The sequence below is a fragment of the Rhyacophila brunnea genome, unplaced genomic scaffold, assembly GCF_057557595.1.
Source record: "Rhyacophila brunnea isolate RB1 unplaced genomic scaffold, BYU_Rbru_1.0 scaffold_8, whole genome shotgun sequence".
Taxonomy (NCBI): Eukaryota; Metazoa; Arthropoda; class Insecta; order Trichoptera; family Rhyacophilidae; genus Rhyacophila; species Rhyacophila brunnea.
In genome coordinates this window covers 26,609,450-26,635,602 of record NW_028233350.1, presented here as the reverse complement: position 1 = coordinate 26,635,602, position 26,153 = coordinate 26,609,450, and the positions used below count along the sequence as shown (strand labels likewise).

At 32.3% G+C, this 26,153-nt stretch overlaps 1 protein-coding gene across 1 annotated transcript in view; it reads right to left on the bottom strand.

The window, feature by feature from the left end:
- Nucleotides 1–23,585, bottom strand: part of LOC147064084 (nose resistant to fluoxetine protein 6-like) — a 56,847-nt gene extending 33,262 nt beyond the window's left edge. The window contains exon 1 of the mRNA XM_085958962.1: nucleotides 22,908–23,585. Within this exon, the coding sequence (XP_085815088.1) occupies nucleotides 22,908–23,544 (637 nt within the window). The 5' untranslated portion in view covers nucleotides 23,545–23,585. The remainder of the gene's footprint in view (nucleotides 1–22,907) is intronic.
- Between the last annotated feature and the right edge of the window lie 2,568 nt (nucleotides 23,586–26,153).

Sequence of the window (26,153 nt, the reverse complement as noted above, 5' to 3'; positions counted from 1 at the left end):
TAGCACTAAATATCCTGTCGGTAATGCAAGGAAGAAAGCAGTTGAGGAACTTTAGAAGAGTCAAGAAAAATCAAGCTCTGTGTTCGATTACTGAATACAATCTTCCAACAATGTTAATATTGCATGTTTTGTGGTTAGTAAAGAAATTTCTAAGAGAGGAAATCAAGAGTAAATTGAGAAGTCTGCTTATTGATGAGAACCTAGAATCGTGCTTAAAATTAAAAACATCAACATACAAACCTGACTTACCCAAACTTTTCAAGGATATGCAAGGCCATTATTTACATTGACTGTTTGTCAGTCATTGTCATGATTTAATTCTATGGATACCTTACTTACAATTTAATTTTTATCAATAAATAAGATCATTATTAAGTATGATATCAAGTTTTATTCAGTGTGCCTATACTTTAATTAAGGCTTAAATCTTTAACTAAAGTTTATTGAGTTAATTAACAGTGTGCAGATATATATAATACAATGCAGTTCCACCATGTATTGATAGTTAACATAAAAAAAGAAAACAGAGTGTAGGTATTGATACCGAGAAGAAGGGTGGGACTCACATGTAGGCTGGTGGGATCCTTCATCAGCATCACTTAGACCAGGGGGAAAGGTGTGACATCATAGGACATAATTATAACACAGAAACTTCGATTCAAAACCTCCGCGCAGAGGATATATTTAATTACACTAAATTATACAAGCGTGGGTTGTAATAACATTAGGGTGGACATCGATTGTTTTACATTATTAATTACACTTAAAGGAGTCTTAGATTTAGCTATCGCACAGTCATTATATGGGAACACGTGTTTAGACACATTAGCCGAATCAGCGCGAAAGTGTTTCATCGAGGACGCGACACATGGTTTGCTTTATTGGTTTCGCGGTTTGCTTTAAGGGCAACTGTATAGATTATTATTCACACGACAACGATAAGGGGTGTCACTTTTTCTAAGATGTGATAACTTTTGATTGATTATTCTTAACGCGAGGATCCTAACTGAAACACGCGTTAAAGGTATCCGCCGCGCCGAGGACGGGCGGAGGAATGTTTTTGTCAGCTTCACTGCCGGATTGGAACTGAACTTGACTTTCGAAAAATATCTAAAAATCTTCATGGCGAAGGGGTACTTTCTCGCCTTGAGGGCGCGATTTCCGAGGGGTGCGGGGGGGTTGTTTGTCACAGCTTGAGCTGTACATTTTGGACGTTATTTGTTATCTTGGGACGCGCAGGTACCCTGGTCTCGGTTCGGAAGGGGTGCCGAGGGGTCGCCTTTGTTTTGCAAAAAAAAAAATGTTTAAATTTTTGTGTTTGTAGTGCAGGGCTGTTTAACTTTTACAGGGGCATTTTAATATCGATGCTAAATGCCTGATGCGGTATTCGAGACTGAGTATTTGGTAATAGTATATAATATGTATATTATTATATAATTTCGGTATAAGAAATTTGGCTCTTAAAAGAAATCTCGATCGTTGTACTGTTGATATTTGGCTCTTTTGACTAATAAGTTTGCCGACCACTGGCCTAACCCATAGTATTCGTTGACATTTAGAGAGAATGATTTTCAGAATTTTTATACAACGCAACTTTGTCTTGTACCTACATCGTGTAATAAAATACATTGTGGCCTCATTAGCAACCTCGAGGCAAGTATTTGGGAATACGGGAGGGAAGTAGACGAGAAGGTTTTTTGAGCAGGACAGAAAAAAAACAAAACAGGTTGCAGTAGATAAAATAGAACCTGAATATCCTCCGATATACTGAATTAATCAGTAGGTATGTTTATTCTACATTATTATTTATGGGTACTTAAACAACATTTTTCACATTAATAACGTTGGTATAAAACAGTTAAAAAATATGAACCAGAATAATAAAAAATATTTAGGTATATATGCATGCTTAATAAAGACTCATTGATTATGCAAAATATATTTACAGCTTATCTTAGAAATTAAAAAAAATATATATATTGCATAGGTATATTACTTGTAAGTAATAAAACCTCTTTTTAATTTAAATTATATTTCGTTCAAGGAATAATGCCACAACATTTAAGAATGTAACACTCATAATTTAGATACACAATTTGAATTAATTATATAGAATATTAAAAAAATCCTACAAAAATTCTATACACAAACTTGTACATATATTATATCCAATAAAAATGTGACATTCTTATCTAAAAATATCTTAGCTTAAATGTATGGTTATTACAAACAAAATGTGAGAGACTTTCAGGGTTGTTTGTTATCGTAATAGATCATTAGGATTTGACCATGTGTACTTCTTTCGTCTTTCCTCAATGTTTCAGGCTCGTTGCAGAGGTCATTCTCAAGAGAATTACAATTAGAAAGATCTAAAAATCTATTCATTTGATTCCCCCCCCCCCTTTTTTGAATTATTAATAACTACGTCCTTGCTTTTTCGTACAAGGTGGTTGTTGGTAATTTTGAACAATCACAAACACCCAGGCTTTGAGAAAAACACATAAATATTGTGTGTTCTGACTGGGATCGAACCCAGGAACTCTCGGGTGGAAGGCAAGCGCCTTACGCACTGCACCACGAGAGCCGCCGATTTCCCACTTTGTATTCATATACTATGGCCAGCTTAGGAGAGACAATTATTATTGTAATTTTCGTTTTGTAATTTTTAAATCGTAGTAGATAACTAATTTAAAATAGACAATATAAATATGTGTATAAATATTATGTAAAAATCCATTTAATTAACATGGTATAAGTGTCAGACTTTCAATTAAATTAAATTTGGTTAAAGTCAATGATATGAGAAATGCGCTTAACTGTTGTAATAATGTCATAATAGTGACTTCAAGCATAATAATACGTAATCGCACGGTATCTAGTAAAAGAAGTGTACATTATTTGTAAATATCAGTCTGTGGGAAAATGAAATTGTTTTTTTTAATGAAGCTAATGGAACGTCGCAACGACAATAAATCGATTAAGAATATTCTTATAGCTATTAAATTAATATGCGGATTCACTGGCCTACTATCAGAATAAATTTGTTCGTATCAATTAACCCTAAAATGCTATCTATAGATATAGATCACTGTGCGGCTCCCGCGACCCCTTTACAGTCATTCTTAGAATAATGCTCCGTAGTAGTCTCTACACGCACCTCTGGTCCCGTTAAATTCACCGCAGTGTATGTACCTCCGTACTCACCTGCAAACCGTAACCTGATATCTTACACAGATTTCGATAACCTCCTGGACGCTAAAACCCCCTCTACATTTATCGCGGGCGATTTTAATGCAAAACACCCTGAATGGCACAGCCGTATATCGAACAACAGAGAGAGACTAATACACAAATTCATCTGCGATAAAAACGCCAGCTTAGCTGCACCCTCCGAACCAACTTACTACCCCTCCAATATAACCCAAAACCGTCACTCTTAGATTTTGCCATTCTTATACAGAGTTCATACACGAAACAAGGGTAGTAAGCGAACCTAACTCAGATCACAAGCCGGTATTAATCCATCTAGGTGACCCATCAGATGCGGTCTCAGCTCTCAATAGATATACCTCTTCCCAAACCTCATGGGAGGATGGGAGGAGAGGAAAAACTCACCCAACCAACCCTTCTTAACACTGAGGAATGCATAGATTCAGCAGTCACGGGCGAAATCCTAGAAGCCGTAAACTCAGCCACCACAGTTAACCAATCAAATCCAACACACCGCCCAGACATCCCACAACACATTAAGGATAAAATTATAGAGAAAAACATAGCCAGAAAGGAGTGGCAGGATCTCAAGCTCCGCACCTCCAAAACCAAATACAATAGGTTACATGACGAAGTCAAAATTGAACTCGCTAAAATTTATAGCAATAAATGGTACGATAAAATCAGTAGATTAATTAAGGGCAGTACATCATTCTGGTCTTTAACAAAAACATTAAGACAAGAAAAACCAAAAATAAACCACTTTGAAGGGCTGAATGGCCCGGTGTATTCATCCATAGACAAAGCCGAAGCATTCGCCTTGAGTATAGCTAACCAATTCTCTCCGAACACATACGATAGGTCCAACAAAGAATTAGTAGAACACGTACGGCTTGTCACCAGGAAAACCAGGGCTATATATAACGAAAGGTCAGACCCTCCAGAAAATCCTCTAAAGCCGACCACGATTGATGAAATCGAACGCATTATCAAGCGGCTTGACAACCGCAAAGACCCTGGTAATGACGGTCTATCAAATAAAGCCGTCAAGAACCTCCCAGACAGAGGAATAGAAATTTTACGCAGATAATCAACGCATGTTTGGAACTCCAATACTTTCCAGCAGCTTGGAAAGCAGCGGACATAGTTCTAATCCCAAAACCCGGCAAAGATCTAACTAAACCTGAAAATCACAGACCAATCAGCCTGTTGCCAGTCCTAAGTAAAATCTTTGAAAGAGTCATAAAATCCAGACTTCAAATCATGATCGATGAACTAAGCCTCATCCTGGACATCCAACACGGTTTCAGAGCAAGGCATTCAACCAACCACCAATTACTTAGGGTTATAGAATACATAACCGAATCCTTTAACAAAAAAGTCTTCACAACAGGACTCTTCTTAGACACCGCAAAAGCCTTTGACAAAGTCTGGATCAAAGGAATTATTGTTAAATTATCAGATTCAGGACTCGATAAAACAATGATTAACTTGATAAGCTCTTTTCTTCGGAATAGAATCTTCAATGTTAAATTAAACGGTATCAGATCCACAACAAAAACACCCACAGCCGGAGTCCCACAAGAATGCGTGCTAGGTCCCACCCTGTACAACCTGTACACACGGGACGTAACTATTCCCCAAGACAGCACCAGTAACTCTACCATCCTAGCTCAATATGCGGATGATACAGCTATATTATCAAGATTGATCAATTTCCGTAAAGCCACCAAATCAGTCCAGACCTCGGCACCAGATTTCCAACTGGTGCGACAAATGGCGAATTAAAATCAACCCATCAAAAAGCGTAGCCGTCATGTTTGCCAAACGCATGAACAAAAGACACTCACATAATGTTAAAAACATTATAATGCACTAATCTAAATACTAAATCTGTCAAATATTTAGGTCTCACCATGGACAAAAGACTCACTTTTAACCCACACATTAATATCAAAAAACGCCAAGCCGCCGTAATAAACGCACGACTTCAACCCATGATTGGAAACAAAAGTAGATTGTCTACGCGAGAGACTGTCTACGCTAATGACAATATCATTATGGGTCTAGTGATAGCGGAGTATAGCAGAAGTTTTGCTGGGGCTATTCAAACCCAAAAGACTTGAAAACTCTACAGATAATACAAAATAAAACACTGCGTAGAATCACAATTGCACCCTGGTTCGTGCGCGGATCTACGCTGCACAGAGACCTCAACCTAGAACCTATCCACGACCACGGCATGAAACTGTCAGAGAAATTATACAAATCCATGACAGGTCATCCCAACCCGACCATCCAAAATTTATTAACCAACGACAAAAGCGACACAGACTACGCCTATAGGAGACCGAGGGCGATCCTTGACGACAAACCACCATAGTTCCCCTCACATCCCAACTACAGACTCCCTCAACCCGAGCGACTGAGACCCCTGTTTCATAAAACCAATCATAAAAAAAGGGGAAAAAAACACTGATGTTCGACCCCTCCCCGAGGATAATAAAGGATGAAGGGCAACCTGCCGCCCGTCGCTATTAAGCGGACGATAGGAACCTTCCTCCCTTACTTTTTATGGGGATGTAAAGTATAAAAGATAAAATACTGCTCGGGTGATACAACCGAGCATCGGTCGAAGATTATATACCCACTGTGCAGATGAAAAATGCATTCTGTTGTATTATTTTGTATTGTGCTGTATTATTATGTATGTACACTGTGTACTACGACTATGTTATAAGAAACACCCAAAAAAAAAAATTTACTAACAGCCAAAGCTTACCAAACCAAATTTACCAAGAGATGAAGGAAATAGGGGGCCCAGCCCCGGAGCTCCATTTATACGTAAAAAGCTATACACTAAGAAGAAGACATCGTTATCCAGTGCGGGAAGAATAGCTGATGATAATAATGATTTAAATATGTATATTATAACACCAATATTGTTGAATACCTTTTAAATATTTTTGGGTTATATTGGCTAAATAAATCTATATAAGTTTCCTTAGTTCAAATAAAAAATATAATAGCCATGCAAAAAAAAGGGAACGAAATATTAGTCTATGTGAAGTGGAAATGCAGAAAATGCGCACGGAGAGCCGGCTAATAAAATGAACAGTTTTAATGGAAATTTGTACAAATGTTATTATTTATTCGATTTTAATGTGTTTATTTATTATAACAGGATGCATTTTTTAGTGACGAAAGTTAACAATGTGTCAGTGGAATTGTGAGAAGTCAAGAATGATAAAAGTGTATATAGATAATTATTACGACATGCACCTACATCCTACCTAATAATATGAAATATCATTTCCTTTTGATTTAAATAACAGTGTTAAATATGACGATTGTTTGTCATACTCATTTATAGAGACATTAAAATATAATGACTAAGTAATTAAAGTAAATAATGATTACAATTACAATAAATGGTCGATACGGATATTTTTAGGTTATAGGGGTATAATTTTTGAGACGATCTTGTGAATAAACTTGCGAATGAAATCTATCGGGAACATTAATAAATAAAATAAAATATGTGTATCTGTCGATCCGATTAAGAAGATTAAGATTAGTTTGTCAAAAACGCTTTTTAATTTTAAATTCGGGATGATATTAAACCAGTGTTGCAAGTAAGTTAATTTTTTCCCAACCGAGTGCGCGGTCAATAAAGTCACACGTCGCTCGAAAATGTATTGGGAAATTAACAAAAATTACCGAATTCGAATGGAAACTAATCATGCGGGTGTCAACTATGGAAAACCCATTTTAAACGATCCGAGAACCGATTATTTTTTTGAACCCATCGGACATGACGAATAAGGCACACAATCACTCGCCAAAACCTGGAAAATCTGTAGGATAATAATATATGGGAAATTATGTATGGGCCGGATTTTGGCAGTTATTTATTAACGGCCATAATATTAAAATTCAGTTTTAACCACAAAAATATTAGATTTTGATCGGGGAAAAATCTTACTGGATTCTATATGATAATTTCAACATAAAAAATACTACATCATTATTATGGTACAAAGTGTTTTTTGATGAAAATATATACTTAGAAAAAACTATTTAATATTTTTTTATCATTTTTTCCGTAATCACACCCATCGGTTGTATATGGGTAGCTATATATTTTTTTTTATTAAAAAGTAAAAAATCATGCATTTAAAGGCTAAGGGTTGTATACATGAGATTCCCAAATACTTTATAGGATAAATACAGTTCATTTATATGCATGAGTGCAAATGTAATCTGTTGGTTAGCGACGTCACGATGTGACGTCATAATGTGTCATGGCGTCCGTATAATGGCAAACTTATAAAATTTCATTCCCCGATCATTAATTTTAAATTTTGAAATTGTAAATGTGTCTGAAAGTGTGCAAACGGTACCATATAAATTTAATAATCATAAATGAATAATTATTATAAACTTTAAATAATTTATCAGTTATTTTATCACATTTATTTTTTAATTTTACTGTACGAAAGGATAAAGTATTTCCGGTAAACATTTCCATTTGATGGCAATACATAGTTATATTATGACTAACTTCACTTTAATCACTTATATTATGAGATGTCAAAACGGAATAAGAAATGACAGAAATGAAAATGGATTTAGTTTAGAAAGTAATGTAATGATCTCTGTATAATAATATTATACAGATACAGCTGTGGGTACCTATCTTTGTGGTCGTTTAGCGGAGGTATTTTATCAAAATATTACGTAAATCCATCTTATCCTACTATCTATCTATCTATCTACCATCCTACTAACTATCTAGATTATAGACTATGGATCAAAATTATACGTATTTTGTAAACAGCATGACTAGGAACTGTTTTTAAAGTTCGCAAATGTTTTACAGAGTCTACAAAATGAACGAGGGCCTCAAGCAAACGTTTGTTGTAATGAATGCATTATTAAAATGAAAGATGACAGATGAAGCAGCCATTTTGAATGACGTGTGACGTCAGATTGTTTACGTCACAAACAGTGCTATACGCTATATTGTGGAAAATCGCTTAAATAGCTTATAAAGAATTTTGGTATCTCATACATACGGCCTTAAGTTGATTTGTCATTGTCATTTGTTTATTGACTTGTGTTGTGTATAATTTACATATTAAAAAAAGCAACGGTGAATGAGTATCTATGTTTGGATCCACGTCATTGACAGCATATGGCTAATAACAACATATTGTAAAAAGTCTTGTTATGTAATTAAAATTCTCGATATCGGATTATAGAGTCAATGAAATAGTTGATAAATAGGTACATATTATTATGTACTAATAATATTACACTAAACAGTTTTTTGGGCAAAAATTATCGTGAAAATTGTGTCTGCAACGAGCCTGGAATGACGATAAAAGAAATAGGAATACACGGTGACCTCCCAAAAACAAAATACAATGTAATATACCTACTTATAATAAAATTATTAGTAAGTATATACTTCCTATATACTTATAGTTTTACAAAATCTTCACGATAAAATTAATACCCGAATTCCTAAAATAATTAGAACCAGTTTAAAAATACCTATAAAATAAAATAAGTGGGGACCTGCCCTTGATGGGCTGACGGTCGATGCCGTCTGTTCTACAATACATAGTTAAGTAAGCTGTCATATTTAAGTCGAATTTATTATAGTACAAGTACGGCGTATGATCGAGCAAAATAAATAAAAACATAAGTGAATAGTGCTTACCTTCTAATATGTAAAAGGTTAATCAACCTCCCCAGAATTTAATGTCCTTACCACAGTGCTCGAAATGGAAAATTTCACGAACAGGAACGCTGTATAATTTTCCGAAACTAAGTACTTATGCTAATCCTTTCTTTACGTACGTACGTACTTTTGATATAAAAATGCAACAATAAACTTTAAACTTCTTACGTGGATCTATATTGGGCAGGTTGGTAAGGATTGTCAGCGCCGCAGGCGAAATAATCTTGTTTTAACAAAGTATACCGTCAAAAATTGTATTATTCTTTATTTTTACTTTATCTACCACTATAACCAGTGCATGATACCTCTACCACCACTCGTCACTGATTATAACTTAATGTCTCATTTGGGATAGATAAGTTTGTAACTAATTAGTCATAACAAACAACATATCCACATAAGTACCTTATAGATTCAAATTAAAAAAATATTTACGTACTTATAGAAAATTTTACAAATTCCATTTAAATACGAGCACAGAATATCAAACATCAAGAAAATGTATTAAAATAGTGTTTAAAAAATAAAGAAATAGTATTAGAAAAAACAGTAAGTGCCTACCTATACCAAGAATTTATAAAATAGCGTTCACATAAACTCGTTCTCACGCAGGTGGAATATACGATTATCCGAAGCGATTTGGTTGAACATAGTTATTTCCTGCCCAATTATCATTAGCAATTATTGCACCTTGGCAGAACAAACAACTTAGATTATCAAGAAAGTTATAAAATAATATATAATAAAATCAATACTAAGTACCAATAATGGCAGAGTTCTCATTTGTACTGGGTAGATATAAGTTGGAAAAAGTACGTAGCCTAAATACCTAGCTCTCTTTTTAACTTTCAGAATACAGTATGTAAGCATACGTCTTGAGAAATCAACCGGATAAAACCATGGATAGTATCCACTATCCACACAGCTTTAAAGGATTCTCAAAGATTTATTTTGAACCTTCTCCACTATAAGGGGCATAAGGCCGTACCTACATCTAATAAAAGTTTCAAGTCATCCAAACAACGTAAACATAGCATTATTTGTAATTAAATTACCAATGGTGTGTCATTTTCATTTATATAAGATAAAACATGACGGAAGGTGAAACTCATGTTGCTAAGCGCGATTCTTATAGAATAATATAAAATTGTCATTAATTAGTACCTACTATATTCAACATTATAAGGACTTATATTGTATTGTATGCATGTTATGTTACAATTGTGATGCTTTGGTTACCATTATTGTAATATACATCTACCACCGTATTTATTTAATAATCTATGACTAACACCACCTAAGATAATTAGATGTCCGCACTGGACACATAGGTACCTAATTTGTTAGTACCTACTTATTCTAAACGATTCAATCTATGTTGTTTGTCCTTCCCTACTCACATTATTATTGCCATGGAAATGATAATAGGTACCTACATACAATACAGATATTATGATAGTCGTACATTTTTATTAAAGGATATTCCTATATTTTTTTTAAACAAATTTACAAACAAAAATTAAGTAAAAGTTCTCTCCACACTACCTATGTATTATTTCTATTATTTTTAAAGTCACTTGCTACAATGCATGTAATAATAATTGTAATACAATAGGAACGTCCCAAATAAATAAACTCTGCAGAAGGCTATTCAATATTTTCTGCCCAAACCATCAATGGCCCAAACACATTTTTGTAGAAAAAATCATTCATTATTCATTGTGAAAATTGGGGTTTACGACTTATCATAAATTTTTTTTTGACAAGTCAAGTTGTTGAGATGATAATAATTATTGAATCACAGAACAGATGTTGCCACTGTATTGTCCACCGGAAAGAATTCCTAATGTTTTAGCAGATTTACACGAAGTACCTACTACGTAATTAAGCCTTCATTATTTTTATAAATATCCACAAAATTATCAAATTGTGCATGTGGCCAGAATTATCTTAAATCAGTTTGGATACCAGCGACAATAGTATATAGGTATATATGTAATAATATAATTATGTAAAAATGGCGAATTTGTATCCCACAGGAAAGTACTTATTAAAAACGATAATTGTAAGGGTGATTATCCACTTAGTGTTACGAAGAAAAAGCGAATTTAACATAATAGACTTTTTAAAATATTATATTATAAAGCCTATTATAAGGAAAGTATTCATCCACAGGTAATTATTAATAAATAAATGTCAAAGGTTAAAAATTCTCCTCCTGTAATAGTATTTTGGTTAATTCGCCATTTTTACAATACACCGACGATATAAAGGTATTCGTATCGCCTGCTGAGAATTTTAACTTAGGCTATCCATGGAATTAGCAAAACCGAATGGTTTATGACGGTCTCACCTTACGCCGGAACCGTTTATTGCCGCAATAAAACTTGTCGAGTGTTCACTGACTTGTCTTCGGCTTTGTATACTCGGTTGCCGCGGTGTTCTATTATGCTCACAGTATGCTGCATTCAAATAACGGTGTTTGTATATGCACGTCTATGTAAAACAAGTATTCCTTATATTAAAACATAAACATATTTTTTCTCTATGGTCAGTTTTTGATGTCTATGTGCACTTAACTGTCAAACAAACGATATTTTTTCACATTTTGCCGCTAGGTAGCCCTAGTAGTCCACATATTTTGAACTCGCTATTCAATGACATTAATGTCATTGTCGCTATTACATAATTTTATATTATTTCTTTTATTTTTCGATTAATACTATGTACATTATGGCCGGATAATCCGAATGCCGAATAAACGTTATTAAAAATAAATATAATCATTACAATATAAACAAATGAAAGGAAATGGTTACCTATCGTGATAGTATGCCTACCTACCCTATAATTATTATGCATAAATCGATTCCAGCATGATGTGAATTGTGTTGTTAAAAATATTGTATTATATTTATTTGATTTTCATGAATCTGCGCTAGATTAGCTTCATCTACGAAAGCAAAGTTTAGTACCTATAAATAAAGCATTCATGATTGAATAAAATGAAGCACCAATTATAGGATCAATTGTAAAATACCATTAGACAATAATCAAAATAATTCACTGAATCATAATGAAATACGGAAGAAAACAAGTACCTAGGTATGACAATTATCAACAAACGCGGGCTGTCAGTTGATCTGTCAAACATCGACTCTTGACAAATTTAGCAATCGGTTCGCTCAACTTATGGTAGAGGGGCATTCGGTGTACGGATTCGGCGAGATGCTTATATACAAAATTTGGATGAACGCAATTATACGGGCGTATTATATACCTGGCGTAAAATCGCATTCGAAAATTTTGGATGAACACCCTATAACTTTTAGCCGGCTCGCACATCACAATTCGCCTTGTGTGCCTAACGGCCATAAATCAAAAGTTGACAAAATTTCGACGAATGTTGCATCGTACATCCTCGCACATCTGCCCAGCGGCAAACGTCAAACACGAAAAAAGAGAAGTCTCTCGTCTGCCATTTTTATTGTGTTGATTGTATGAACAAACGTCAAACGCGGCGGCGTGAGCGAGCAATGACATTGTAGACAGAGACAAAAACAGAAATGACCGATGGCCGCCAGCTGTGCGCTTGCGCGGAGGCGACATTCCCGAGATCGACATGCACGCTTTGGCCATTGCAACTAGACGAATGTCGCAGGGTCGCAGAGTTGCAGTTGCATTGGCCAATCTGCGAAGGTCCATTTGATAACGTTTGTTTCTTGGTTTACGATGACGTCACATCGACGAATTCGTCGTAAGACGCATGCGGCGAGTTCTGATGTGCGAGCCCTCTTAAGAGAACAAATTGTTATTAAAAAATATGTTCAACACAAAGTTAAAATTAAAACACAAAACTTACCAGAAGCAACAAAATTCACTTACAAAAAAGTATACTCATCATGACCTATGGCAAATAAATGAATGAATGTAGTAGTTATATCACAAAATTTATTGTACTATAGTCGCAATTCAACAATAATGTAAATTACAAAACAAATGTAAACATCGTAAAAAGAGGGGTTTACGACACGTCATAAGCTTTTTTTAACAAAAGTTAATTGTTGAGATGAATACCATCTGTTGCCACTTCAATGGTTATTGGAGTGAATTCCTAATGTAATGTAATGTGGTTTTAGCAGATTTACACGAATTACCTACTACTTTATTATACCTTCATTATTTTTATAAATAACCACTCAATATCATTTTTTAAATGATCAAATTGTGTAGGTATGTGGCCAGCGTTACGTTACCTGCGACAAAATATTTTTCAATAGTTTCGGTTAACACGTTTCGCCTGATGACATTTTTGACCAACTTTTAGAACAATTTTTTATTAAAAAATCAAGTTAAACACACAGTTAAAATTAAAACACAAAACTTACTAGAATGTAGCAAAAAAACACCAAACTAATAATATAAACAATTTTGTTTAGAAACGTATTTATATCTTAAATAATACAAAATATTTTAAAAGGCAACTAATAGGAATATTATAGCGGATTGCACGAGTCAAATTATCAAACTTTTTTGTACTAATTTAACCATCGAAAACACAATTCATTCTCCCGAAAATAAATGGCGAAGTAATAATTTTTGTCACTCCGAATAAAATAATATAATAAATTAGTAGGTAAGTAAATTAACAATGCGTAAGTCAAAGGCAAGATTGTATTGAGATTTGAAATGTTTCATCCTTTAGAAATTATTAAACAATGTATACTTTATTTTTTAAGAGTTTTCAAATAGTGTCAGCAAGGCACATTTTTTTGGGTAATAAAGTAATTTACGCTTGCAGCTGGTTGTTTCTTGTTATTTAGACAATGCATTTAGGCATGGACATATCGACACAAAATAAGAAGGTTGAAAGAAATTTAGGGATGTCATAATTTTTATTTTTAACCCTTGCACGCCCGGCATAACATTACTTCGTTAATTTTTAATTTTGAGAAAAACTTTAAAAGATACATTCATATATAATTATCTCAATCTAACGAACCGCAACGCAATTTTAAATGAATCCACGAGCCGGAACGGTATATTTTGGAATTCCACGAACCACAACGGCGCTCCGGTGCGTTCCTGTCCATTCCGAGCGCTGCCTTACCAATCAAACATTAATTGTCCCTTCTACGTAATCATAATCATTTAATTGGTGTAACCAAAATGTTCTACCATAATAATTACAATTTGTATCATATGGGTTCTAATACTACATGATATTACGTCATGATTCAACATTTAATATTCATCTATGCCCTCTTACACCTTCTCTCTAATTCTCTCTCTCCCTCAAATTCCAATAATTAGGACTCCTGAGTATCTTCACAAAGGATCCAGCATGGCCGAGTTGTCAATTAATATAAATATATTATATATTATAAACAATTATTTAATAAACCATTGTATTTATTCAACGAATAAGACACAATATTTGAGAATGTAACATTCTACATATTGAATATACATAATTTAAAAACCTCTCATGCATATACACACTGGAAAAAATCATTTTGTAGAAAAAAATACGACACCCGACGGGACTTGAAAAGCATACTGGCGCGAATCCAGCAGATACAAGTTCAAGTCCCGTCGGGTATCGTATTTTTTTCTAGTGTGTCTATATGTTACGAGGGTGGGTCAATTAGTCCTTAGAAAAGCCGACAGGTGGCGCGACTAGTACTGTAAACGGTTTGTTTTCATGCAGCTGCACTACCGATTCAGTATGCTGCGAAGTTTCAATCAGATTGGTCGGGTTGTTGTGTGTTTCTCGTACATTTAAAAAAAAAATTGCTTGTGGAAAATGGAAAAATGGAAAATGGAGAAAATTGAGTTTAGAGCTGTTATTAAACATTTAAATATAAAAGGGTTAACAGCAAAGGAAATAAAAAATGAGTTGGATTTAGTTCACGGCATATCTGCTCCTTCACTTGCAACTATTTAAACTGGTTAAATGAATTTAAACGTGGTCGTACATCAACAAAGGATGAACCACGCTCAGGACGTCCTGTAGAGGTGACTACACCAGAAATGATCAATAAAATCCACGATATGGTGTTAAGTGACCGAAGATTAAAGTTGAGTGAGATAATTGAGGTTACAGGGATCTCAAAAGTTAGCGTCATTTCTATTTTACATGACAAATTGGGCATGAAAAATATTTCTGCAAGATGGGTGCCGCGTTTGCTCACAGTCGACAATAAACGCAATAGGGTGGTGGCCTATAAAGCCTGTTGTCGCTCATGCAACGCAATCCGGATGAATTTTTTCGTCGCTTTGTGACTGTAGATGAAACATGGATACACCACTATACTCCCGAGACGAAAGAACAGTCAAAGCAGTGGATTGCGAAGGCAAACCATGTCCAAAGAAGGCGAAAACCGTAAAATCAGCTGGTAAGGTTATGGCTACTGTATTTTGGGATGCACGTAGAATTATTTTCGTTGACTATTTGGAAAAAGGAAAAACAATAACAGGGGATTATTATGCATCTTTATTGGACCAGCTAAAAAACGAAATTGAAGAAAAACGGCCTCATTTAAACAGGAAAAAAATCCTCTTTCATCAGGACAATGCCCGTGTTCACACATGTTTACGATCAATGGCTAAAATTGAAGAATTGAAGTTCGAATTGGTCGACCACCCGCCGTATTCGCCAGATTTAGCCCCCAGTGACTTTTTCCTTTTCCAAAACTTAAAAAAATGGCTAAGTGGACAACGTTTTTTTTCAAATGAAGAAGTCATCGATCGGACAAATGCTTATTTTGAGGACCTTCCGAAAACTTATTTTTCTGACGGTTTAAAAATATTGAGAAACGTCTAACCAAGTGTATTGAGCTCCAAGGAGATTATGTTGAGAAATAAAAAAAAAATACAAAAATAAAAACTGTTTTAATGCTTTTTTCTAAGGAATTATTGACCCACCCTCGTATGTAAGTGTGAAATGTTTTCAAATTATGTATATTATATACAATTATATCATAATTGTTTTTAGTTTCCCAATGTATTGGGTTTGCCAAGCATATTATTATTGTTTGCCTTCATTGTTCCGGTACCTATAATATTTATAGTGTTTATTTTAATTCAATTTAGTAGTTGTTTGTGCGTATAATTTGATAATTATTAAAAATATTATCGATGTATAATAGAGAAAAACAAACTAAGAAGTATGCAAATTGATGTTTTCAAAACAGGGGCAACATTATTTTTGATCGTAATTATTGAATGTTTCTTGCTGTCTTGTTAACGGTTAAAAACTGGTAAAGTACGTTTACTTTATTTCATTTATTGGTCAAGTATTCTTATCAACTCATTATGCTAATATTATGATAATTTAAATTAACTCGTAGATGTACGTGGCTATATGCAATATTTCACTGAAAGTACATATTAAATTGGTAATTATATCGGTGGTCGGCCAAATGCGAAATGTAGATGAACAACCCAATATTGTATTTCAATTTAAAATTCAGAAGAACTAACGCTATAAATCTAGTTCCATAGACAAAGTAGAAAGCAAGGTTTTAAATTAAAGTACGTTTCAATGTCACTTTTTTAAAATTCAACGACAAAAATTACATGTTGTGTTGTTTAATTTAGTTTTTATACATTATACTACCGCCTATTATACGTTCACGATATTAAATAAGAATCATTTGATTACATGGTAATTAATCACAAAATAATTTTTCATAAATTAAAGTATATCCTAATAAAGTTTCTATAATACAAATATAAGTATTATATTATAATATAGACGCGAAATGATATACAAAATTCATTTCACATATAAGTTTGACAATAATGGCACAGAAATGGAAATCATAAATAATTTCTACAAGAATTATGTACCTAACGAATTAACATAATGTTGTAAACGTCATTTAGGTTTAAAATTCTGTCACTATTCACATACCTACTGCATTATACGTACCGGGCAGACGCAGGTCATTATATGGTTATGAATATATTATTATGTACTTAGGTATATATACATATTTAATTAACAAAAAAACATAAATGGAAAAAGATATCATTAATTTCAGTTAAGCACAAATTTTATCTTACTGATTTTTTTTCTCACTAGTCGCACAATCGGAGACGGACAGTTGAGGTGTCCGCACGTCGATTTGTTTTGTCATGGCGTCGGATGTAAATATTCTTAAATCGTGTAAAGATAGCTAAAAAACGTATGTACTTAAAAAAACATGTTAATGAATTTACTATTATTATTAGTAATATAACAATAAACATAACATTAAATGGACGCATGTTGAGTTTTTATGACAAATTATATTTCGTTTGGCACGCGTCATTTGCAAAATCCGCGCATCGCCCAGCCACTATCTTTAAGAATATTTTAAGAATATTTAAGAATATTCGAGCCTTAAGAATAGTGGAACGCTACAAAATATTCAGAAAACGAAATGGGGGTATGTTCACCTTTTTCACGGGTGCCATTTTTCCTTAGGCCATTATCATAAACGTGATACTGTGTACTACGTACCCTCAGTATAATAGTAATTTGCAGATTTATAATGTATTTGGGTATTATAGTGTCCCCATATTATGTTGATTGAAGTGGAAGATCAATTCAAGTAAGTCGGTTGGACACTAATCAGTTATTAGTATGTATCAGTAGGTCATAAGGTGAGAAAGAAGATCTCCTCCACAGAACAGATTAATAAATGGAAATGTAAAAGCCATCGCCATGGATCAAAGTTCTGAAACAGGGAAGTTTATAATATGACTGAGATAAAACCCAAGTAAAAAAACGACTGTTCCCAAAGATTGAGAGCACTAAAATGCATATTATTAAATATTGAAAATAGAATTTCTCTAACACGTGTTTAAGTTTATCCCATATTTTCCCACACTCGAGATATTTAACCTGTTATACCATACCCAGTTGGATAAGCTAGTTCTCATAAATTTGTGTTACCTGGTCTCTTCATATCTAAGCTTGACTAAAAGTCAGTTGCTTCCAGTATAACTTTTTTAGAACGCCTTGTTTGTGAGACCACGGTAGGGCATGATATGGTGTCAAATCTATTCCGTCCATTTGTGTGGTGTCTGCATTTCACGAGAAAAGCAAAAAAAATATTTTCGTTTTTGTTATCATTATAAAATGATATTCGCCATTTTACAATAAAATTCAGACGCAAAGACGTAATAATTTAAGCTCAGGTATATTTTCAGATACCTATACTTATTTACATATAAGTATTTAATACTTGTTTTTTTCTTTTCTTATATTGTCTGTCTTCTCTATAATATAAATATACTTTTTATTTTTTTTACATTCTTTTTTATGATTACTACAATGTGTTTTTCTTTTTTAATCATTTTCAATAACTCTCCGATGTATTATTTTTTACGGCTATATATTTGATCCAATTTAATTTGATTTATTATGCTTTTTGTGTCCGCCTGTTATTGGGACTTTCACAATATATTATTATTTTATTCTATATTATAATTATACTTATTCTATGTGATCGGTCCTGTTGGTTGACCTAAATAAATAAATAAAATACTTATTTGGTAAAATACATTCAAATTTCGTTTTTGTTGTTTTAAAATATAGTGGTTGGGTTTGCTGGGCCTGCGTGTTGTTGAGACAATATATTATGGCGAGCGTTGGAGGTAAAATTATTATGTGTACTAATATACGACTATTTCAAAGAAGTTTATTGGGACGTTTTGTTTTACAAATTCCATTAATCAAATAAACCTATAAATATTAGAAAATTCCACCATTTCTAATGTATTCTTGAAGTTTTGTAACTATGTACTTGTGCAGTCTCATCACAATAGTTTTACTTGTTTGCAAAATTGTGCAAGTGTTGGAATGACTTTTCTTGGCGGGAATTGAATACCGAAGATGCAATTAAATACATTAATTTTATGCCTGGCATGTTAAATATAAAACGCCATGTTTAAACAGCTGCCGATTACTTAATGGACATGCAAGGCTATGATCACAGTTCAGTGAGTAATCACAATAAACCTACATATTATATTATTACCTACCTACCTACTTACATGCCGCTAGCGATTTACTTGAAGAGCTTATTGATACTGACAATTATTAGTGACAATGTTATTTTTAGTGAGTTTTTAAATATATATTATCACGCCAGTGTTTGCATTACCATTTAATCTATGATATATTGAATTTCATTTTTACATTTTGTTTCTTCAAAAAAGTCATTCCATTTACGTACGATTTTTTACGAAATGGTTGGTGTGAATAAATATTCATTACCAAATGGTATATATATGCAATTCAATTTTCACAACAAAAAAATCATTCAATGTCGGCAATAGATAGCTTCTACCATTGGACTGTGTCCGGCATGTATTACCACTATATTTTTTTCAATGTTTCAAATTCAAATCTTTTCATGTTACATATAATGAACATGACAAATTAAATTAAAAAAAACGTTAGCAATATGACATCAAGAGCAAAAATAAATATTGTTAAAGATATGTATATGAATGACAAGGTTTTAGATTATTGACTGGGTATAATATGAGTAAAAAACCCTTCTTCACACAGTTCGGCGAATCTAATTCATGTTCAAATACCTGGAGATAATTATTTTCACGATATTATCTTTATTTAAAAAAATGTTTGTGCAATACAATTTTTTATTATAGTTTGTCGATATTAAATACTTCGAGTACCTAGATATAGGTAGGTACCAACTCAACAATACGCTGAATATACTTACTAATTTTTACCTCGCGAAACAACATTTGGGAAACGCTACAGTGTAAAGCATCACATTGCCGTTTACCTTAGTTTTAGATAGGGGGGCCCGCCAACGATCTTGGCCTGGGGGCCCCGCTTCAGGATGTGAGGGCCATGCTTATACCTATCACCTGTTGTATCTTAGATTCAAAAATATAATAAAGACGCAGTCGCCAAAACATTAATGACGGAGGAACACAGAAAAAAATTTAAGATTTAATTTGAGGTATTTTGACTACGTGAATAATATAGAGGCAATAAAAACTGAAGGGCCACAGGACACGATTGGTATGATCTACTTACACCAAACTGTAGAGCATACGATTATAATGGTTACTCTGAATAAATTACTAGACTCAGTACAAATTTATAAGACGGTTTTGTGTAGCTTTTTGTGCTCAAAAATAATAGTATAAACTAAAAGATTATATAAAATAAAATTTAATTAAAATAACTGATAATACTGACTATTTATATCGGCCAATGGGTAGCCATATACCTAAAGCAAATTCTATCGGATAACCAGCGCTCGAAATGGACCGGAACGCACCGGAGCGCAGCTCCTGTTCGTGAAACCTCCAAAATTATCGCTCCGTCTTGTGGAAAAAGTGAAGTTTTAAAAATTCATAAAATTAATTTACTTCATATATTTTTTTTTTAAGTTTATACGCTACTTGTCGGATTTATAGTAAAAAACATATATTTATGACGTAAACCTAGACATTATACCCTAATCTTACTTGCCACAATTTTAAAGACAGTCACTTCATTTGACCGGCCGAGCTTGGCAGGTATATGATAGATATTATGATACATATAATTATTACATAAATAATATGGAAATATTTTCGGAAAATTATCAAGCGCTCCGGTTCGTGAAATCTTCCATTTCGAGCGGTGCGGATAACAAATATTATGTTGGTGTTATTGACCGTCTTAAATATTAAATTCACCTCTACCAAAGATTTAAAATGCTTTTATTACACACGTACATCGTGATCTTTGGACCAGTTTCTTTTCTCATTAGCTATATTTTTCATTCACTGATGACGGATAAAATCAGTTAAGTAAGTAGGTATATGTGAGTGTTAAATTTAATAAATCTGTTTATTTGTCTAATTAGTAGGTACATATTACCAATTAATAACGAGACAGCGTTGCCATTTTTTCGATGCCGATTAAAGTACAATGGTGTAGATATATAGTGCTTCTGGAAAAGTTTTTCGTCTTGAATTCTTCAAAATTATAGTATCTAGGTACATTTTGCGTAAAATTGACATATATTTTTTACACTTTCGCGGAATCAAAATTATAGTTAGTATTGTACTATAATTATAGAACGGTTGGCAACGAGGTCATCAATTTTACAACCGACAGTTTGCTTTACCGACTTAAGTTTTCCAAATAGTTTACTTAAACATATTAGCAAGTGTAAGTGAATTAAAACTATATCGTCAAGATTTTGGCTTCGTCTAGTACCATGATAAAAAATCACAAGAAAATTGTCACCAATATTATCGAAATACCGTGTAACATATTTCATAGTGATTGTGTATGGGTGCATATTTTTTAATAATTGGTAAAGCACATTTTCCGGAGTTCGATGGATTCAGATCAATAGTACCGTTCGGAATCGATATTGTTTCATATATGTATATTATGTTTATGAAGTGTTCTAAAGTATGTATGTTCAATAGCATTATATTGGTGGGTTTCCCTTTTTCTGTTTTAATTTTCAAATGATCAGTTGAAACTGTTGAAAGTACAGGATATCATTCGTACTATTTGTATACTTAATTATGAAAGATTATTTCGATTTAATTACATCACATACAAAAAACTAATTTTGTTACAAAAAGGCAATGTACAGTGCTACTATAGAGTTCTAGTTCTTTAGATTCTAGAATACGAATCACGATTCTACTATAAAATAATATGGCAAATACTTAACCCGAAAAAATACGAAACTCGCAATTCGAGACATTTTTTTTGATAATTCACACATTTCAAGTATTTAATTAATAAACACGTAAGTATCTAAAAACTTTAAACCGAAACATAGCCAATATATTATTATTTCATAATGTTATATTATTACATTTATGTTTATTTTTAAAACCCAGTTTTCTCTAACGTGCAGAAAAGATTTTTGACAAATTCATTTTTTATATATATTTTATAACACGATATCCTTTTTATTTATCTCAAATTTTATTTTTGGTATGGTTAAATTATTGAAACTGGATATTTCATACTTTACGATCATTGTATACTTTAATTGAAACTTGAATCAACAAAAAATATTTTTCCTTTTCATGTTTTGAAATTTGTATTGATTAATTAAAACATCAAAAAATGTACTTATATTGTATTTAATTGCATTTTTGGTATTCTGTTGCTAAATATGCTTTAATAATACTGTACCTAATATCACTTTTAAATGTATTGACATTACTCTAAAAAACTGTCTTTCTTGTTAGATATGATTTCTGTTAATTATGAAATTAAGATTTCTTTGTTTTTTTCTCGTACCTATTCAGATAATATATTTGAACTGTCTAACTACAAGTTTACCACCGATAATAGAAAAGTGCATAGACTTTATTTTATATATTTACATGTAAATCTTTTACTGTTTAATTGTATGAATAATTATTTTAGACGTTCACATTTTCAGGAGATTAAATACCTGTAGTAACTTCTCTAGGCGAGAATTATTTGGATGTTGTTTTTATTTAATAAAACGCAATTTTTTTTTTGGTACTTATTCCACTTTAATTAATATATTAGGACCGGTTTCGTCCGCCTCAGTGGGACATTTTCAACAATTGCGTTTTATTAAATAAAAACAACAATACAATGCAGTTCCACCATGAATTGACAGTTAACAAAATAAAAGAAAAAAAAATATTTGGATTTTTTAAGTCAAAGTACCTATGTATGGGTTGTAATTTAACTAACCACTAAACCTAAACTAAGTAGATAGGTACTTTGTAGGTATTATTAAAATGATTGTGGATAAAACTCGTATAAGGAAGCATACCGATTTTTTGGAAATGATATCTACATCAACCTAAAACTGTATGATTTTTGAAATATCTGAGCCATAAACATGTTTAAAAATGTACGGTATTATAATTAATATAAGTAATTAAATATTATAAGTATTATACAAAGATCACTTACTTTTTAGAGCCCATAGTTTTCCGACAAAAAGTCCTTCAATAACCCGTAAACTTTGGTTTCTACACAGGGTATCTGGCATTTTTTCCACATACTTTTTTAACGAAATAATGTCACTAGATATTACCACAGAAATCCCATAATTTGTGGTGTCAATCGCTTCTAGTATCGCTTCGCTGTAATTACCCTTTGAAGATATCTGATTTATATGTTTTGGTATTCGGTAAATATGGTCGCTTAAAGCCATTGGAGATGTAGTTATTTCCAAAGGATTTTGTGACAAAGAATTTGAATCAGTTTTGTTTTTATTGATAGTAACATGTACTGAATCCTCGTTCACTGAGGGTGTTGATGCTCTACGATTAATTTTAGCGTTTGACCCATCGTTGATATCTCTTTCATTTCCATTATGAATAATATCACGTTCTTTAACTGGAAAATCCGTTACGTTGTTAACATTTTTACGCGTAATAGTCGATGCATTGTTGCTTTCAAAGTTCTGTAAAATTAATGGTGAATTTAATATAGATTTACTTGGGTGTATTATTGTTTCATTACTGATATATCCGCTGTTTTGTGTGGTGGCAATATTTATACAAGCACCAAAATGCAGTAGCGCGGCAAACTTGTAATAAAACATCGTGATAACGAACTGCCTTCTGACCGCGTTTACGTTCAAGGGATAATTAATGAGTGTGTGGTGGATGGTGGATAGTATTGCCATTCAAATCCTAGTACCCCCTCCCTACGTTCATCAACTATGGGTAGATGGAGCAGGGGCGGCGCGGTGTTGTTAGCGAAGTGTGATATAGACACATGTGGCCAAATCAAATGGTGCGGAAACTACTGTAGTCACTTATCATACTTAAAGCCATACGGCATAAGCCAAACATTATAACATGTAAGTATTAGACAAGAAACCAAACACAATTTTAAATAACTTTTCCAAAGATAATTCATAATATGACTAAATCGGTCTTGAAATTGTTAAAAACAAAAATATTAAATTTTATTACAATTCAATAAAATTATGTTGTTATTTTCTTTCAACTATTATATTATCTTTACATCGAATTTAATTAGGTACAGAAAATTAAATTAAAAACGTTTTCAAGAAATTCGTCGTTTATTTGGTGGAAATTCATTATAATTAATAAAATGAGTTTAGGCATCACTTGGCATTCATCACATATACATTTAAATCACACCTGAATGCCAGACGGTAAATATATTTAATAAAAAAGATGAATAATATCTTTATATTTATTAAGTACTTAGTCATGAAGGAAAGAAATACAAGAATATACACATATATATTCCTAGAATTATTCTAACACACATATCATTAAAAAACAATACGTCAAAACCCCAGCTATGGATTCGAAAGCAGACCCTCTGTGTAGGTTATAAGTGCAACGAATACCACTAACTAGGGCACGATGTGGCGAAATGCTATATGATTACGTAGTGTAATGATAACTAATAATTAATTCTAATTACATATTGGAATAATTATTATATTCTCAAATACTATCTATAACTACCTTCATTTTTGTGCTTCTGATACAGTTTTTGTATCTCCTGCAAGACTTTAATCTTATAATATTGGAGATTTTACTATCCGATATATTATTATATTCTGAGCAATTATATCACTTGCAGCGGCTCTGCGGCAGTCAATGTACTAATAATCCGCGGGTCGAATTTTAAATCAAGTATTACAAGTAATGATTCTCACTGTCGTAATATTGCATAGTCTTATAAAAGGGTAATCCTAAATAAATGACGCATTCCTGTTAATAGGTATAAAAAAATATCTGCCAATTTTGATCTACTGAAACAAAATTTTAATACATTTACATTATCAAAACGGCACAAGGTAATATATTATTTAAATTAATCAATTATACAGACGAATGAGCAATAATTAATTATTGTTGTTTTTATTTAATAAAACGCATTTTTTTATATAGTACTTATTCCACTTTAATTAATATATTAGGACCGGTTTCGTCCGCCTCAGTGAGACATTTTCAACTGAATACATTTTTTTAAAACAATATTTATCAAACAAAATTCAAAGCGATAGAAATAATATAACAATAGGTACATAATAATTATCCGTCCAATAATACCTTCCCAATAACAGACTAATTTAAAACTAATGAGGTTGGACATTAATATTTCATACTACGTCAGGGGCATTAAACAAATTATTTAAAATATTAACAAACCACAAAATATGAAACAATCTACACTTACAATAACATTAATATCAACAAATAATTATGATTAGTCAAAATTTACAATAAAATTTTTATAAAAAATAAAATAAAACAATATTATCAATTGAAGTGAGATCGAATAAAAAACAAATACAACCAAAATATGAGTCAAAATTAAATAAAAATTAAAATAATAAATAATGTACAATATAATATAAAGTTATGTTATGACAATCCCAAATATTTAATAGGGTATAATAATGGAGAAGACACAAAATATAATTGATCATTTAACAAATTAGAATTGGGCAAAAATTTATACCTATTAATTGGTTAGTGCAGAAACAGTAAAAACATTAATAAATGATTGTAATGCATGCCTACCAACTGAAAGGTTGAAAAGAGAATATAAACAAACGAATCCGCAGTGTCATAGATTGTATGGTTTACCAAAAATAAGTAAATTTACCACTAAGACCAGTCGTTTCTCTTAATTCTGCGCCTTCATACAAATTAGCTAAATTAGGTAATAACTTGTTCAAATATAAATTAGATTTTATACCAAAACTTACAATAAAGAATTTTTTAGATTTAGTTGATAAAATCAAAAATGTTGTGGTACCTGTGAATGCAAAACTCGTGTCATTTGATGTTGAGAGTTTATTCACTAGTGTCCCAATAATGGATTTGAAATCAGCAATCTTGGACTTTATAGACATGAAGAATCTTAATCCATTGTTGACAAAAGACATAAAATCTGTGATTGATTGTTGCATAGATCAGAATTTCTTTAAATTTAATAGAAGCATATATCGACAAATTAATGGCTTGGCAATGGGTACTCCCTTATCTCCTATTTTGGCAGATTTCTTCATGGATATAGTCGAATCTAAGATTAACAATTTAAATTCATTTATAAATATCATTTACTGGTATAGATATGTAGATGATATTTTAGCTTTGTGGTCAGGCACGGAAAGGCAATTAGATATTTTTTTAAAGACATAAATAGTATTAATAAGTC